Raw genomic sequence first — 18,295 nt, forward strand, 5'->3', positions numbered from 1 at the left:
CAATATACATAAATGGTGGGACAGCAGTGATTATATTGAAATAATATCATCATCATCATCATCATTTCGGCCTATATACGTCCCACTGCTGAGTACAGGCTTCCTCTCATGCGCGAGAGGCCCCTCGCCCATGAAATAATATAAACAAATGAAAAAAAAACCATTGTTTTTGTGGCTAAGAAAACGACCTTTTCGACGTTTAAGTATCCAAAATAACAAAAATGGGGAAAACTTAACAGTGAATACATCTCTATAATTTTTCGGAAAAAAATGTAAATTATAGTACTTAGAAGTATAGTGTTCCCTAAATGCAAGTTGTCAATATTGCAACAAAATTGTTGGATTTACGCCAAATGGTACTAAAACAGTTTAATTTTTAGAACATTACGCCCTTTTTCTAATAAGATAAACAAACATGCTATTTTCGTAAATAAGCATTGTATTATAAGTTCAAGAAATCAGTTTAAAACACCTCAAAAAGTTAGGAATAAGCCGCATACAGGCATCAGTTATACCCAAATAGGTTAAGTTACTTGCATAAAAAAGAGCGTATCTCGCCATCAAACTTCACAGTTTGGCGAGTTTTATGTTATTTATAAAATGTATTTTAGTGTATCATGAATAAAAAAAAAAAAAAAAAAAAAAAAAAAAGTTAATTCAAGCAAACAAAAAAGGTCTGATTTCGTTTCTCAAACCAAAACTGTTTGTTGGCTCTCCTGAAAAATTGCGTTTTGTCAGTTAAGCCCTTTGAGCCTACGGTAGTGGATATAACTCATTTTCGCCAAAACGTCCTTTTCGCCAATTGAACCCAAAGGTAAATTATTATCCAAGAAGCTTGAACTATCAAAAGTGTTGGTAATTATTATTTAAGGTAAATGACTAAATGTATTCAAAACATCAGAATAAACAGGCATTAAATAACCTCAATACGTGAAATTAATAATACCTATTATAAAAAAATGCTCCATTAGTCCATATAATTAAGACATATTGAAGTTAGACTTGATTAGATATTAGATATAGAAATAAAAATATTAATAACATTAATATAAATTAAGTTCAAGAAGTAATATTCATTTGGCGCACAGGCGAAGTAAACATGCGCTGCGTACGCAACGTGTGGTTTTTAGAGAGAGACCCTTACCCGCTGCCACGCCAAGGTCGCGCCGCGCCCGCCGCTCCCGCCCCCCCTGCACGGCCCGCGTTGCCCGTTTAGAGCCACCCACTAGCGTCGTATGAACGCAAACATTATTTTTGTATTATTTGTTTATGCAATGGATGAAACTGACACAAATTCATATTTCTTATTTATCCCGCCTTTTAAATTAATAAGATGTGAACTCTAGTAACTTTAATATTCTTTTGTTATGGTAATAGCCTATTAGAACAAAATTATCAAAAATCTTATGAAGCTATGCCTTAATAAGACACAAAAACATGTAATGTACATTTTGACACGATTAAATGCGATGTCAGCATTTTTTTTTTACTTTAATTATTTTTTGAGTCATTTTGAATAGTATGGCATAGTATCCGATTGCTATGGACGTAATGGACACAAACTATGTTTTCACATTAAAAAAACTATCCTAAATGCGATACAGTTACATGTTTTCTCTAGAATATTCTTTTCTTCAAAATAATTCAAAATAAAAATAATTACCACAAATTGTTAAATTACTTAAAAAGCAAATAATATCTGTGACACAAAACAAAATGTAAGATTAACATCTTAAAACACTATTCGTAAGCGAAAAAATAATTGACTTTAATATTACTTTAAGTTAGGGCTCAAAATATAGCCAGCGGTACAGGACTACAGCTCTCGGACCAATAGGTATCAATGACATACATTTTCATTGATCCGTTCAACCGATATGAGCGCAGACCGTCTAGACCTTTTGGCTACGTGCGAAGTGCATGGTGGGGATCTATAGAAAGCGATCGCAGCGCATGCCGTGGTAAAAATTGGCACAACGACCGCAACGTGCATACCTACAACTACGAGTTCAACGACCGCACCGAGCATACCTACAACTATGAGTTCAAAGTTCAACGACCGCAAACGGCAGAGTTAGACCAAGAAAAGCCTTTTTTGATAGCCCACGCAATGCAAGTATTATTAATTTTATACGTCATAATTTCATAGACGTTTGACGCTATCAAAATCGATGCAGACTTTTCACGTCATGCTCCCTGGAAACCCCACTGTCTGTTTTGTGATTTATTGAAACGTAATGCTGATATACGCAATATGTACTGAATTAGTACATACTTAAAAAAAATTGTACCTCAATAGATCGAGAGTACAATTAACTCAATTCGGACTTGCTGTAGAGCATCTCCCCAGCAACCCCAAAATTTAATTAAAGAAAATTCACGTAAATACTTACTTTTTAGCAAAAAAGACGCCTAAAAAAAATTGTACTGCAGTTTTTAACGTTGATCGAGTTAGCCATGGCTAGTTAAATTACCTAATTGTCGCCAGGACGCAAGCGCCTCCAGCCGACTTCTCAAACGTACGAAACTTTGTATTTTTATATGGGTACAATGAGATACACACATTTTATTTATATTCTGAACTTGGTTTCTGGTGAGAATTCCAATGTTTTCTTGTCAACCAGCAATGGTGTAGTTACATTGATCATAAACGCAGGGCCGGATTAACCCTAAGTCAAAGTAGGCAACTGCCTAGGGGCCCCGCCTCGGCTAGGGGGCCCCGGCGGCTCAGCTCGCACCAAATAAAATTATGTTTCATAGGGTCAAAATTCACGAGTAACAATAGTTGCTTAATAAGAATGAGTATGCTTTTGTTATTGTTTTTCTTTAGATCCATTGTTGAATTTAATGTAACTGGAATAAAATTGAAGCAATACGTTACAGTTTACGGGGCGTATATGCGTACCTGGGGCCCGTTTCTCAAATGCTTGTAACTTGTAATACAAGTGGAAGTCCCTTTCTAACAAAAGCTGTCAAAAAGTGACATCCGCTTGTATTACAAGTTACAAGCTTTTGAGAAACGGACCCCTGTTAGAAAGGTTTTCTGAAAAAATGTTAACATATCCTTTTTTTTGAACAACCAACAACTTCTGGGTTATTTCGACTCAGAATCACGAGGACTATTGATGAAAACAAAGAAAAAAAGCGTCTCCAGTTTTTTAGACGAATTTGGGGTGTCAGTTTAGTGACGATCCATACAAAATGTATGTATGTAAAACTGCGTCACAAAAGTGACCTTTTTTCGACGATTGGTTCATGTCAGAGCGCTGCTTCCTTACAGCTCAGCCTTCGGCGTCGCTTTTTAAGAAATATCAATATTGATTTCAGTAGCTTGGCCTCGCATGAAAGCTCACTTCGCTAAAAGACGCTTCGGGCTTGTCAAGCAATGCGGAGATTGCTGAGCTCGATCTTCACTTCAGCCTCACTTTTTACCTCAATTTACCATTGGTTTGTGTTCCTCATCTCCTCTACTTCAGCTTAGGCTTTGGCCTCGCTGCGCCTAGCTGGGCCTGCAGTCTCGCTTTTTAATACAATGGAATTTGGTTCGTGTCTTTGCTCAACTATGTACTTATCCTGAAGCCTGAAGCACGGCTTTGACTTCGCGGCATGAAAGCTCGCCTCACTTCGGACTTTTAGGCCCAGGTGAAGATCGGTACCCGGCCTGGCCCTTTAAGAGGCTTTCACAATTTGCGATTGTTAATAAAAATTTCGCGTTCGCTTCGCTCGCGTTTTTGGTAGGTTTTTTGGTTGACCCTTTATCTACATGTTAGCTTGACTGGTAAATGAATACAATTAGACCACGAAAAGTCTGCAATGATTTTGATAGGATACGCAGTGCAAGTGTTATTTATACGTCATAATTTCATAGCAGTTTGACGTTTAAAATAACACTTGCACTGCGTGTGCTATCAAAATCGTTGCAGACTTATCTTAGTCTAACTCTAATCATTTTAATATATGGAAATTATTTATTACTAGGTTGATTCTAATCATGTGGCTCGGCGTTTTGTCTTATGGTCGGACAATCGTTGTTCAGTCTCGCAAAATTAAGCGTAGCCTCGCTTAAAATTTGCCATTGTTAGATAGGAAAGTGACGCTCAAGCTCACAGCTTTGGTATTCCACTGGGGATTGGCCTTAAGCCTAAAGGGCTCTTCCTACACTTGACGCAACGCGGAATTGGCAAAAATTGATAGAAAAAATCTTTATGTCCAAGCAATAAGAGCGAAAAAGACATCGTTCTGACTAGACTCGGATCGTCTCGGCTGAAGATTGAAATTAAAAACGCAAACTTATTTCCCTGTAGGTACTGAACAACTGAACATGCTGTATACAGAATTGACTGTAGGGGGCCCCGAGCCTTGCACTGCCTAGGGGCCCCGACATGCTTAATCCGGCCCTGCATAAACGTATGTACTTATTTTTAGTCGTACCTACGTGTTTTTTACATGACATTATTGAAGTATCTTGATAACGTTAAAACGAAGATTAGGTACTTTTATTTTTATTGCTAGGTAGATACTTATAGGAGTTATAATTCATAAAACCATATTTTTTATCTCATTTTTAATTGTTTAACGTAAAATATCACATACGACAAGAAAACATAATAAACAATTCGATTGAAAACTATTTTTAAGTTATCTTTGACAAAATATCATCATCTAAACATAATATAAACCCATATAAACATTATCACCTGAACATATATAAAACTCGATTGACTTTTTGCATTTTTAATAAAATTAAATATTGATGTAAGTAAATAAGTATGTTTGGTTGAAATGGTTTACCAAAATTTGTTTTATGTATCTTTGTCTTGAGATCATCATAGCAGTACCAGTAAGGTCCTGTTTTACAATGAGCTGTAAAATGACCAAGTCCTGTTGCAACTGTTGGAGGTACAAACTCAATAATTGACGCTAGGTCGTACTATCGTCTGTTGCTTTGCAGAACTAATGTTTTTGGCACTTCTTTTATAGTCACTATATTAACGACTTCAGTGTTGTCGTATGTGATATTTTACGTTAAACAATTAAAAATGAGATAAAAAATATGGTTTTATATGTCATGTAAAACCATATTTTTTATCTCATCATGGTCATGGTCGTGTAAAAACACGTAGGTACGGCTAAAAATAAGTACATACGTTTATGATCAATGCAACTACACCATTGCTGGTTGACAAGAAAACATTGGAACTCTCACCAGAAACCAAGTTCATAAAATAAATAAAATGTGTGTATCTCATTGTACCTATATAAAAATACAAAGTTTCGTACGTTTGAGAAGTCGGCTGGAGGCTCTTGCGTCCTGGCGACAATTATCTTGGTCTAACTCTACCTACAACTACGAGTTCAACGACCGCGATGAACATACCTACAGTCCTACAATTACGAGTTCAACGACCGCGACGATCATACCTACATGCAACTACGAGTGCAACGACCGCGACGATCATACCTACATGCAACTACGAGTGTAACGACCGCGACGATCATACCTACATGCAACTACGAGTTCAACGACCGCGACGATCATACCTACATGCAACTACGAGTGTAACGACCGCGACGATCATACCTACATGCAACTACGAGTGCAACGACCGCGACGATCATACCTACATGCAACTACGAGTGTAACGACCGCGACGAGCACACCTACATGCAACTACGAGTGCAACGACCGCGACGATCATACCTACATGCAACTACGAGTTCAACGACCGCGACGATCATACCTACATGCAACTACGAGTTCAACGACCGCGACGATCATACCTACATGCAGGGCCGGATTAACCCTAAGTCAAAGTAGGCAACTGCCTAGGGGCCCCGCCTCGGCTAGGGGGCCCCGGCGGCTCAGCTCGCACCAAATAAAATTATGTTTCATAGGGTCAAAATTCACGAGTAACAATAGTTGCTTAATAAGAATGAGTATGCTTTTGTTATTGTTTTTCTTTAGATCCATTGTTGAATTTAATGTAACTGGAATAAAATTGAAGCAATACGTTACAGTTTACGGGGCGTATATGCGTACCTGGGGCCCGTTTCTCAAATGCTTGTAACTTGTAATACAAGTGGAAGTCCCTTTCTAACAAAAGCTGTCAAAAAGTGACATCCGCTTGTATTACAAGTTACAAGCTTTTGAGAAACGGACCCCTGTTAGAAAGGTTTTCTGAAAAAATGTTAACATATCCTTTTTTTTGAACAACCAACAACTTCTGGGTTATTTCGACTCAGAATCACGAGGACTATTGATGAAAACAAAGAAAAAAAGCGTCTCCAGTTTTTTAGACGAATTTGGGGTGTCAGTTTAGTGACGATCCATACAAAATGTATGTATGTAAAACTGCGTCACAAAAGTGACCTTTTTTCGACGATTGGTTCATGTCAGAGCGCTGCTTCCTTACAGCTCAGCCTTCGGCGTCGCTTTTTAAGAAATATCAATATTGATTTCAGTAGCTTGGCCTCGCATGAAAGCTCACTTCGCTAAAAGACGCTTCGGGCTTGTCAAGCAATGCGGAGATTGCTGAGCTCGATCTTCACTTCAGCCTCACTTTTTACCTCAATTTACCATTGGTTTGTGTTCCTCATCTCCTCTACTTCAGCTTAGGCTTTGGCCTCGCTGCGCCTAGCTGGGCCTGCAGTCTCGCTTTTTAATACAATGGAATTTGGTTCGTGTCTTTGCTCAACTATGTACTTATCCTGAAGCCTGAAGCACGGCTTTGACTTCGCGGCATGAAAGCTCGCCTCACTTCGGACTTTTAGGCCCAGGTGAAGATCGGTACCCGGCCTGGCCCTTTAAGAGGCTTTCACAATTTGCGATTGTTAATAAAAATTTCGCGTTCGCTTCGCTCGCGTTTTTGGTAGGTTTTTTGGTTGACCCTTTATCTACATGTTAGCTTGACTGGTAAATGAATACAATTAGACCACGAAAAGTCTGCAATGATTTTGATAGGATACGCAGTGCAAGTGTTATTTATACGTCATAATTTCATAGCAGTTTGACGTTTAAAATAACACTTGCACTGCGTGTGCTATCAAAATCGTTGCAGACTTATCTTAGTCTAACTCTAATCATTTTAATATATGGAAATTATTTATTACTAGGTTGATTCTAATCATGTGGCTCGGCGTTTTGTCTTATGGTCGGACAATCGTTGTTCAGTCTCGCAAAATTAAGCGTAGCCTCGCTTAAAATTTGCCATTGTTAGATAGGAAAGTGACGCTCAAGCTCACAGCTTTGGTATTCCACTGGGGATTGGCCTTAAGCCTAAAGGGCTCTTCCTACACTTGACGCAACGCGGAATTGGCAAAAATTGATAGAAAAAATCTTTATGTCCAAGCAATAAGAGCGAAAAAGACATCGTTCTGACTAGACTCGGATCGTCTCGGCTGAAGATTGAAATTAAAAACGCAAACTTATTTCCCTGTAGGTACTGAACAACTGAACATGCTGTATACAGAATTGACTGTAGGGGGCCCCGAGCCTTGCACTGCCTAGGGGCCCCGACATGCTTAATCCGGCCCTGCCTACATGCAACTACGAGTGTAACGACCGCGACGAGCACACCTACATGCAACTACGAGTGCAACGACCGCGACGATCATACCTACATGCAACTACGAGTGCAACGACCGCGACGATCATACCTACATGCAACTACGAGTGCAACGACCGCGACGATCATACCTACATGCAACTACGAGTGCAACGACCGCGATGAGCACACCTACATGCAACTACGAGTGCAACGACCGCGACGATCATACCTACATGCAACTACGAGTGCAACGACCGCGACGATCATACCTACATGCAACTACGAGTGCAACGACCGCGACGATCATACCTACATGCAACTACGAGTTCAACGACCGCGACGATCATACCTACATGCAACTACGAGTTCAACGACCGCGACGATCATACCTACAACTACGAGTTCAACGACCGCGACGATCATACCTACATGCAACAACGAGTTCAACGACCGCGGCGATCATACCTACAACTACGAGTGCAACGACCGCGACGATCATACCTACAACTACGAGTGCAACGACCGCGACGATCATACCTACAACTACGAGTGCAACGACCGCGACAAGCATACCTACATGCAACTGCGAGTTCAACGACCGCGACGATCATACCTACAACTACGAGTTCAACGACCGCGACGAGCACACCTACATGCAACTACGAGTGCAACGACCGCGACGAACATACCTACAACTACGAGTGCAACGACCGCGACGAACATACCTACAACTACGAGTGCAACGACCTCGACGAGCATACCTACAACTACGAGTGCAACGACTGCGACGAACATACCTACAACTACGAGTGCAACGACCGCGACAAGCATACCTACATGCAACTACGAGTTCAACGACCGCGACGATTATACCTACAACTACGAGTGCAATTAACGACCGCGACAAGCATACCTACATGCAACTGCGAGTTCAACGACCGCGACGATCATACCTACAACTACGAGTTCAACGACCGCGACGAGCACACCTACATGCAACTACGAGTGCAACGACCGCGACGAACATACCTACAACTACGAGTGCAACGACCGCGACGAACATACCTACAACTACGAGTGCAACGACCTCGACGAGCATACATACAACTACGAGTGCAACGACTGCGACGAACATACCTACAACTACGAGTGCAACGACCGCGACGAACATACCTACAACTACGAGTGCAACGACCGCGACGAACATACCTACAACTACGAGTGCAACGACCGCGACGAACATACCTACAACTACGAGTGCAACGACCGCGACGATCATACCTACAACTACGAGTTCAACGACCTCGATGAGCATACCTACAACTTCAACATCATAAGTATCACGGAGTTCACCGACATCAAGACCATCCCCTTCCACGGGTTCCACGAATTTCAAAATTGTCTCCTCTCCATTTTTATCGGGCTGATAGTATTGGAGTGACTGAGATGATGCAAAGAAACAATTTTGGAAGTTTGGTAGGCCTCCAGGTCCAGTATCTTCAGATATAAGGGTGCCAAAGATTGCCACAAAGAAAAAGAAATGCTAGGTAGTGTAGGTATTGTGTGTGGTCTTAGTTTTAAGTAAAAAAATAAAAACGAAATTATAAATAACTAGTATTAAAATTATTTTTATTGTTTAAGTAGTACATAAGACACTTCTAGCAACATTATCTAGCATTAAGTGAAAGCAATAAAACCATAAACTGGTTGACATAAATAAAACTGGTGTTAATACCTTCAGATACACAACCTGAACATATGTGGTTGTGATTGTGACTCAATGACAAATAAATACTTGTCTGATAATATTTAATTTCATTTTTAACACAATTGACGTTGTCAATACAACAATAAGATGATGCTGCAATAAATATATTCATACATGGTCCTGCCTTATTTTATTATTATTGAATATAAATTTAGTACTTTTCAGTATTTTCAAATCCTGGGTAGTGTCAAATTAAAATACATGAAGTGAAAAGGAATCAAGGATATTTTAACGTAAACCCTATCAGGGTATCTGCATCCTCAAATTCGAATAACATGTGAAGTTTACACGTTTAAACAACACAAACCCAACACATTCAGGCATCTTACTCATTCAAGCACATTCTGTAATCAATATTCACATAATGATCTCAGTAATTTTTTGTACAAAAATACTTCTGATTTTATTTCAAACTTCCTGTATCTAGTTGAGATAGTTGAGATGCTGAACTTATAAAAGAAAGATAATTAAAGTAGGAGTCTACTGCAATTTAATTGTTAGGAAAGCAACATTGATATATCTAAAATGCACGCTAGAGAAAATTGTGACATGATGCCCATGTAATGCCCGATATAAAATTTGAGGGCTAACATAAAGCTCAACTTTAACTGGCTCTGAATGAACAAAACATAATACTAGCAGATGATAACATCTGCCATTTGAAGTACTGCCGCCATCAAGAAATATATGAATTCTACGTTCATGACGTAGAAAATATACCGTAAATATATCTGATGACGGCAGTACAATACAACTTATGCAAAAAATCCCTTGTAATTAAGAGTGACCGAGACAATACACTGAGAGCACCGTTAGAGGTCTTTCCCACTGACGTCCAGTGTTTTGCAGGTAAGGTTTTCTGCAGGATTCAGGTTTCTGTAGTACGCGTGCAGTATCCACAAACAAAATGCTCGTGTGAACGTTACTATATTAGGACGTAACATACTACTAAAAGGATCTTGCAGAAACCCGTACTCGCAAAAAACGGGATGGTCATCGGGAAAGAGCCCTTAGCGTGTGGTTTAGTCGAGTTCGCCGGCGTTGCAGGCGTCCTGGTAGGACTTGCCGGAGGACTGCTCGGGGTCGAGCTTGATCATGTCGTCGATGCGCAGGATGGTGATGGCGGCCTCGGTGGCGAACTTCAGCGACTTGACCTTGGAGATGGCGGGCTCCAGCACGCCGGCCGCCAGGTTGTCGCGCAGCGTGCCCTCCGTCAGGTCCAGACCCACCCATTTCAGGTTCGCGTGTTCCACCTGACGATCATACTTTTATTTAGTAAGGGTTAAAAATTTAGGGCTCTGTATTTCGTTTTATACAGGTCTACCGATCAGATACACATCTGTACAGTTTGAGAATTTAACTAATTTAAGACATATTTTTGTTTCGGTTTGGAAGACCACAGGTAAGTCACTAGCAATAGTCTCAAATAGCTAGGATCGAGTATCCAAGTGGAACCCATACAAATGTCGGTAGCAATAAAACTATATTTTAAGGTTATGTAGAGTACCTTGGTCTGCGAGGAGTTGTGGTAGGCGCGCAGCTTGGCCACGAGGTCGGTGGCGTCACGCGCCGCGTTGACGGCGAGCGTCTTGGGGATCACCAGCAACGACTGCGCGAACGCCGCTATCGCCAGCTGCTCGCGGGAACTCTGCGGAAATATATCGAAACTAAGAAGAGTAGGGTAAAAATACGGTTTATCTTCATTAAATCAAAACTTAAAAACCTACCACGTACTTAAATGTTTCATATTATTCATTTTTATTTAATGATCATATGAGTTCAGGCTTTGTTCAACACATAAAATAATTAAGATTTAACATAAATATAGGTAAAAGAAAAGCGCATCAAGTCAGGTGCGGATAAATCCCCACCACTCCATATATTTTTAAAGCATGAGCGGGTGTCGCCCTAACGGCTCGGCCACGACATCGAGCGACTTGCGACGGCGGCAGCGATAACCATAGGTTGGAGCGAAAGGTCCGATCGCTGTGTCACGCTCCAACCTATTGCCCCGTCTCCATATCGATCTGATCGAGTTGGCTCGCGCGGCAGCCCGGTATCCATTGCACGCGGCTGCCTCGCGAGCCAATGTTCGATAGTTTGCCGCGCGATATGGAGACGGGGCTTATGGTTATCGCTGCCGCTGTCGCAAGTCGCTCGATGTCGTGGCCGAGCGGTAAGGCTGAAAATAATATACTTAAGGCGTTTTACACACAGCATTTTTCTTTAAAGAGCTCGGTGACACACCACAACGATGGCGTTTAACGGACAGGTCGGGCACTCACCAGCGTGGTGGCGAAGTTCTCCAGGTAGATGGAGAGCGCGGCCTCGACGGCGCCGCCGCCGGGCACGAGGCGGCCGGACTCCAGCACGCGGCGCACGCAGCACAGCGCGTCGTGCGCCGACCGCTCCATCTCGTCGCAGTACGCGTCCGTCGGCCCGCGCAGGATGATGGACGCCGCTGTGCGCGCCGTCGGACTAACATACAATATTTATTTATATAAATTTAATTGCACAAAGAAAAATGTAAAAATGGCGGACATAATGCCAAAAGACATTTTCTACAGGTCAAACAGAGACATATAATGTTGGTGCAGGAGAAATTCATAAATAAGCTAATAGGTATACAGAGAAATTTAACCGTAAAGGGGTCCACTGATTAACAGTCCGCCGGACGGAATCGGCCTGTCAGAACAAAAAGTTGACAGTTCCGAACAACTGACAGGCAGATACCATCCGGCGGACTGTTAATCAGTGGGCCTCTTAAAGGCAAATATTACACATAAGGCGGCCCTTGATTCGCGTTTTTAGAAAACTGTTTTTTACGCGATTTGAAGCTGGCTAAAATTACAATTTGGTCGCATATAAGCACTAAGATACGTTTGCCGCTCCAATAGTATAATTTGCCTGTGCATTCACACGACGACACGACACACAGCTCGTAGTTGATTGAGTACATTTTGTAAAGTCAATATGTTATTCAATCAGAGAAACCTAATTACATTAGTGAAACCCAGTTACAATGTATAATAGAAAATTTAACAAAAATCGAATATACAATCAAAGTCGAAAGTATAATTATAATTACCCCTTGATAAGAATGAGCTGATCGTCGCAAATCTGTTCCTGTACGACTTCGGCAGCTTCTCCGATCATGCTGGGCTCGAAGACCTCGTCGCCTGAAAGTTTTACAGTAATCAATACAAAAATATGCTATTGTATCCTACCCATTACAAATATGCGAAATTCAAAAGTAAATACAGATCACGACGCAGCACAGATCACTATTGTGCGATGAAATTTTAAAAATAGTGCACTAAAACTTACAGACAAGTTATTTTGCCCCAGTGGAACTTGGAAATATATTTGCTTGATTTCATAATTATTACTAACCATCCATATTGGTGAGTGAAGTGAGGAAGGTGGCGCCAGTGGCCTTGGCGATCCGCTTGAGGTCGGTCTTCTTGCAGCGGCGCACGCCCATGGCGCCGGCCTCCACGAAGTACTTGAGGCACAGGTCGTCGATGCCGCCCGTGCACAGGATCACGTTCACGCCCGTCGCCAGGATCTTCTGGAGCCGCTCCTTGGTGATGTCCAGCTCGCGGGCTCGGATGGCTTCAAGTTTTTCCGGGTCTGATACTAGCACCTGGAGTTAATAATAATTAGAGGACAATCTTATACAGAGATAAATGCTCATACCAGGGAGGTTGTTACATATCACAGTTATTGCAGGTACATTCCTAATACACAATAGTATATCATAAAAAGTCTGTGTCAAATTGTGATACAGACTTTTTATGATATACTATGACTTATTGATCAATGTTAAAGTTTTGGTGTAACTAGTTTTGAAATTAAATTCTTACGCTCTTACCCTCTTCAAGGGGAGGTTCTTAGTTAAGTTAATAGAATTTCAACCTTAGTAATCCGATTTAAAAGGTACAAAATTAGATTGGACTTTCGGTAAATGTGACTTGTCTTCAAAGCTAAATTAATTGGAATATATTTATTTTTTATTGGGAAAACCATGTATATTGGTGCAACCGGCAGCAGCAGGGTTAAGCAAGGCGGAAAACCAACACAAATATGTGACTTTAGTTGCGGCTACTCAAACTAGACAACTGACCTGGACACCCATCTTCATCTTCGTCTTCTGCAGCGAAAAGTCTAAGCAGGCGATCTTGGCATTAACTATCTTTTTCGGCATGGCCTGCGATGCGACAGTGCAGTTAAGGGCATAGCCCTTGATTAGCACGCTCTCGCGGGCGCTGCGCCCGTGCGCCTTCAGTATGTTCACGGCCTTGATGGGGTACGCGGCGTTGCCTTTGGGGTCGGTGATCTTGATGGCCATTGCCGCGTCCACTACTATTTCTGAGAAGAAATCTGCGTCACTGGTGTAGTGGTTAAGGTATTCATTCAGTTATGAAGAAAATTCTGTTACATACATAAGGGAAACTTGTCATAAAACAGAATACTTTATGACATGTCAACATGCTTCATATTGAGTTACTATGATTTGCATTTAGTGTTTATATCTTTTAACCCTTGAGAATCGATGAAAGTTCAACACTCAAATCTTGTTTTTTACAGAACAAGTTAAAGCAAGTTTGTACGCAAATGGCGTAGTCGTCGGATTATTTAAATATTCTAAATTGGCTACATGAAGATTTTGATGATTTTGAATTTCAATAGGGTTTATAAAGGCGAAAAATCTATCTGCAATGTCTTGTTTCTAATTGACAAAACTATTGACCATAGTTTACACCATAACTCAGTGGACTTGGTCGCTTTTCACATTGAAAAAAAAATTGACTTTGTCGTTTTCTGCATAACTATGGTCAATTGAGCTTTTAATAATAAAAATTCAGGGAAGTGGATGCAACATTCCAAATCTATTGTTAAAAAAGGATACGCTCCAATAAGCTTGGAGGACATAGTGGTCTTGGCAGCGTTAATGATGGAGGCGCGGCCCAGCGACTCCAAAGTGATTGTGAGGTTGTCCTGAATGTACTTCACTGCCTCCTTGCACGCTAGCCGGTAGCCTGAGATGATGCTTGTAGGGTGGATCTTGTTCTTGACCAGTTCATCTGCATTCTGGTTTCAATCATAGGATAAGTTGAAATATTTACATATTTAAATACTTTTGTGGAGACAATCATTAAGATGTTTACCAAATCTCTAAAAAATGGAACCGCATTAAGCAATACAAAAGCCCGAAATGAGAGAAAACACAAATTACAGAAAACAACTTTGAAAAATAGTACTAAAAAATAATGTCAAGGTGGTGGTCTATAACTGTTGGTATACCTTCACTACACTGTTAACTGTACATCAGTGGATCTTATGCCTTTGGTAATAAGGTCCTATGATGTACAGTTAGGAGTGCTGCTGATTGTACAGCCAGATAGTGTCCAGTGTTAGATTCTAATTAAATGAAATTTAATAGAACAAGTGGCATGTTTACAGATAAACAAATGTTACCTTTAATAGTTCAGCAGCAATAATAACAACAGATGTGGTGCCGTCTCCAACTTCCTCGTCTTGCAGCTGTGCCAGTTCTACCAGCACTTTAGCTGCAGGGTGCTCCACCTCCAACATCCTAACACACATTAATTTAAGTATTAATCCTACATTGATCAACTGAGTACAAAGACAGACAGGCATATTATAAGTACTATACAAGATCAATTAAATTTCTTTTATTTTTATAGTACCATCGCCCACACTCTTAACTGTCCAAAGATGGACCTTATGCCTTTTGTAATAAGGTCCACCGATGGACAGTTAAGGGTGTTGCCGTTTGTACAACTATAGTGGTATTTTTCTTTTTTGAATGCAGAGCAATAGAACATGACAATAGGACACTTTCAGTTGCTCCGTAATGGCAGGTAGGGCCAACAGATACCACAACAGAAGGCATTCTACTATCACATTAAATTGTTTCATATACAATAAAGCAAAACTACCACCACAGTGTAAAAAAGCCTTTGACATGTACCGAGCTACTGACAATGGTGATGACAGCAATGTATGCAGCTTGGGTGTGCGCGACCCCCATCTCCCCTCGTCAAATGACTGTATAGACTATGCTACCACTTAAAAAAATATCAAAATAATACTCATTCAGAATTTAGACAGCAAAATCTCCAACTTAAATAGCTATAATGCTATGAGTAAGTTGTCACTGTTATAAATATGCAATTACTTCTTTTGGACACCTATGAAATAATATACTACAATCAAGCATAGGTAAAATAATATGGAACTTTATCACCTATGAAGCATTTCAACAATAATGTCCAATTGCCTTCTCCAAATTGTATTATAAAATGTAGTTCTCACTTCAGAATAGTTGCACCATCATTTGTGACTGTGACATCTCCAATGTCGTCCACCAGCATCTTGTCAAGACCCACGGGACCCAACGAACTCTTCACTATGTTTGCTATCGCGGCTGCGGCGTTTACTGAAAATAAGAAGTATTTGACTCTTGAATGTTTATCATTGTTTTTTTACTTCTGCAAATGTAAACATTGGAAAACAAGATTCGTGTCTAATTGTCAATAAAAGGCAGTTGTAAAATATAATCATATTTAAAGCACAAATTAAATGACTTTTCTTCGTTTTACATAGAATAGGTTATTTCTTTGCGAGTGAATAAAAACTCATAATATACAAGCTACTTTAGAATTATCGTAATCTTTTTCAAGTTTTTGAATTAAAATTATGTGTTTTCTAAAATAAATTACAACAGTTAAAAAGAAAATCACAAAATTAAAACCATAATGCAGCATTGCATGTGATCTACCGGATACCTCGTGTGCTTTGTGTTTGCACATATTCTACATTAAATATTACCATTTTGTGTTCTGACCGGAGCTCCAGAGCTTCTGGTCCCTGCGACAGATAAAGGAGCAGCAATTGTGGACATTTTTATTGAAATTTAACACAAAATTCACTAAAACAATTCGCCCGTCACACAGTTCAATTCTGGAAGAGTGAGCAATGTTACCAACGTAAAAAAATATCGATGACACATGAGTTGTTCATTGCCAAATGCAAAAAAGGGGAGTTTCATCTAAAGGCCCCTCCTGTACACAATGGGCCAGCGCCGGCCACTCATGCGTTAGAGGGAGCAAGTGTTATTGCTATCTCATTCTGCACTGCGTGGGCTATCAAAATCGCTGCAGACTTTTTACTTGCTTTTTACGGTCTGACTATACCAATGAAAAAATCGTGAGATTTTTACATAACATAAATATAGTTGGTCAAGCAAGTCTTGCCAGTAGAAAAACGCGGCAAATTTAAAAAATGTAGGCGCGAAGGGTTATCGTCCCATAGAAAATTTGAATTTCGCGTTTTTTTCTACTGACAAGATTTGTTTGACCAGCTATAATGTGGAGCACCTGCATCACGCAGGCCCACATATCCCTAGATTGTTGGCTATGCTGTTTTCATTGTGTATAAGTCATTCGTACCTACCAGAAGACCTTATAAAAACAGTAGTTGTGCCTATAGTCAAGAACAGGACCGGTGACGTGTCGGAAATAAACAACTATAGGCCAATATCCCTAGCCACAATTATAGCGAAAGTGTTGGACGGTGTGCTTGAGCGGCATCTCAGTGGTTATGCCAAGGTACATGACGGTCAATTTGGGTTCAGGTCTGGGCTCTCTACTGAGAGTGCGATTCTAGTCCTCAAGCACACCATCCGATACTACACGGACAGGAAGACGCCAGTATACGCTGCCTTTCTCGACTTATCCAAGGCATTCGATCTTGTGTCTTACGATACACTGTGGAGTAAGTTAAGGCAAACAGGTATACCTTGCGAGTTGATAGAGGTTTTTAAGTTTTGGTACAATAACCAAAACAATTATGTAAGGTGGTCAGATTCCTTTTCAGATGGTTATAGGGCAGAGTGTGGAGTTATGCAAGGGGGGCTGACCTCACCATTACTGTTTAACATCTACGTTAATCAGCTGATCGTGGAGCTCAGTGGCACCAGAGTCGGCTGCTCCATAGGAGGACAAATGGTCAATAATATCAGCTACGCCGACGATATGGTGCTACTGGGACCCACGGCTGGTGCCGTTAACGAGTTGTTGGGGATGTGCGAGTCATATGCAGAAACCCACGGGCTCTGCTATAATGTTAAAAAAAGTGAACTCCTCGTGTTCAGAGCTAACCGCAGGAGCCCGTCAGTTACACCACCGGTGACTCTTTGTGGCACCCCTCTGAATAGGGTCTCGAGTTTTAAGTACTTGGGGCATGTAGTGACAGAAGACCTAAACGATGATGCCGATATTGAGAGGGAACGCAGGGCACTGGCAGTTAGAACAAACATGTTGATCCGTAGGTTCGCTCGTTGTACGGCTGAGGTTAAACTAAGAACTATTATATAATCTGTGGTTAAACAGACACTTTTTAGAGCTTATTGCCAGTCGTTCTATACGAGCAGCCTATGGATTAACTATACCAAAAAAGCTTACAGTGCCTTGCGTGTCCAATTCAATAACGGGTATAGAATGCTATTGGGGTTGCCGCGTTTTTGTAGCGCATCCGGCATGTTTGCTGAGGCACGCATGGATGATTTTTATGCAATAATGCGCAAACGAGTGGCCTCTCAAATGTGTCGCGTGCGGGGCAGCGCCAATAGCTTCTTAGCGGCAATAGGAGAGAGGCTAGATAACCCTTTTAAAAGATATTGGGTGTCGCTGCATGCTCCTAAGTACCAGGACTGTAAATAGTAATTTTTAAGTTTTTATTAGGATAGGACTAGGATAAACTAACATAGATATAAGTAAATAGTATTGTACATAACTAACAGATATGGACTGTAATTTTGGTCTGAAATAAATATATATTGATTGATATTGATTGATTGATATAATTATAATCACGCCTCTATCTTGAATTTTTTTTTATTTATCAAAAAACTTTTCCGATACGAATTTGCAATTTTGCCACCTTTGTGGGT

The 18,295-nt window shown here is 40.6% G+C and overlaps 1 protein-coding gene across 1 annotated transcript; it reads right to left on the minus strand.

Moving 5' to 3' along the window:
- Positions 1-9,148: 9,148 nt before the first annotated feature.
- Positions 9,149-16,331, minus strand: LOC134803700 (T-complex protein 1 subunit alpha). The gene is made up of 10 exons (XM_063776498.1): positions 16,174-16,331; positions 15,658-15,781; positions 14,797-14,914; positions 14,228-14,409; positions 13,442-13,706; positions 12,709-12,961; positions 12,404-12,494; positions 11,601-11,793; positions 10,823-10,963; positions 9,149-10,568 (listed from the first exon to the last, which is right to left on the minus strand). The coding sequence occupies exons 1-10, from the start codon at positions 16,244-16,246 to the stop codon at positions 10,338-10,340; spliced, it is 1,671 nt and encodes a 556-aa protein (XP_063632568.1). The 5' UTR covers positions 16,247-16,331; the 3' UTR covers positions 9,149-10,337.
- Between the last annotated feature and the right edge of the window lie 1,964 nt (positions 16,332-18,295).

The sequence above is a fragment of the Cydia splendana genome, chromosome 2 (genome assembly GCF_910591565.1).
Source record: "Cydia splendana chromosome 2, ilCydSple1.2, whole genome shotgun sequence".
Taxonomy (NCBI): Eukaryota; Metazoa; Arthropoda; class Insecta; order Lepidoptera; family Tortricidae; genus Cydia; species Cydia splendana.

Excerpts from the sequence above, each read along its gene's own strand:
- LOC134803700 (XM_063776498.1), bottom strand. The coding sequence starts at position 16,246 with ATGTCCACAATTGCTGCTCCTTTATCTGTCGCAGGGACCAGAAGCTCT. Across the intron at positions 14,410-14,796 it reads TTGCTGCTGAACTATTAAAG|AATGCAGATGAACTGGTCAA; the intron begins GTAACATTTGTT and ends GATTGAAACCAG. Across the intron at positions 10,569-10,822 it reads ACAACTCCTCGCAGACCAAG|GTGGAACACGCGAACCTGAA; the intron begins GTACTCTACATA and ends TATGATCGTCAG.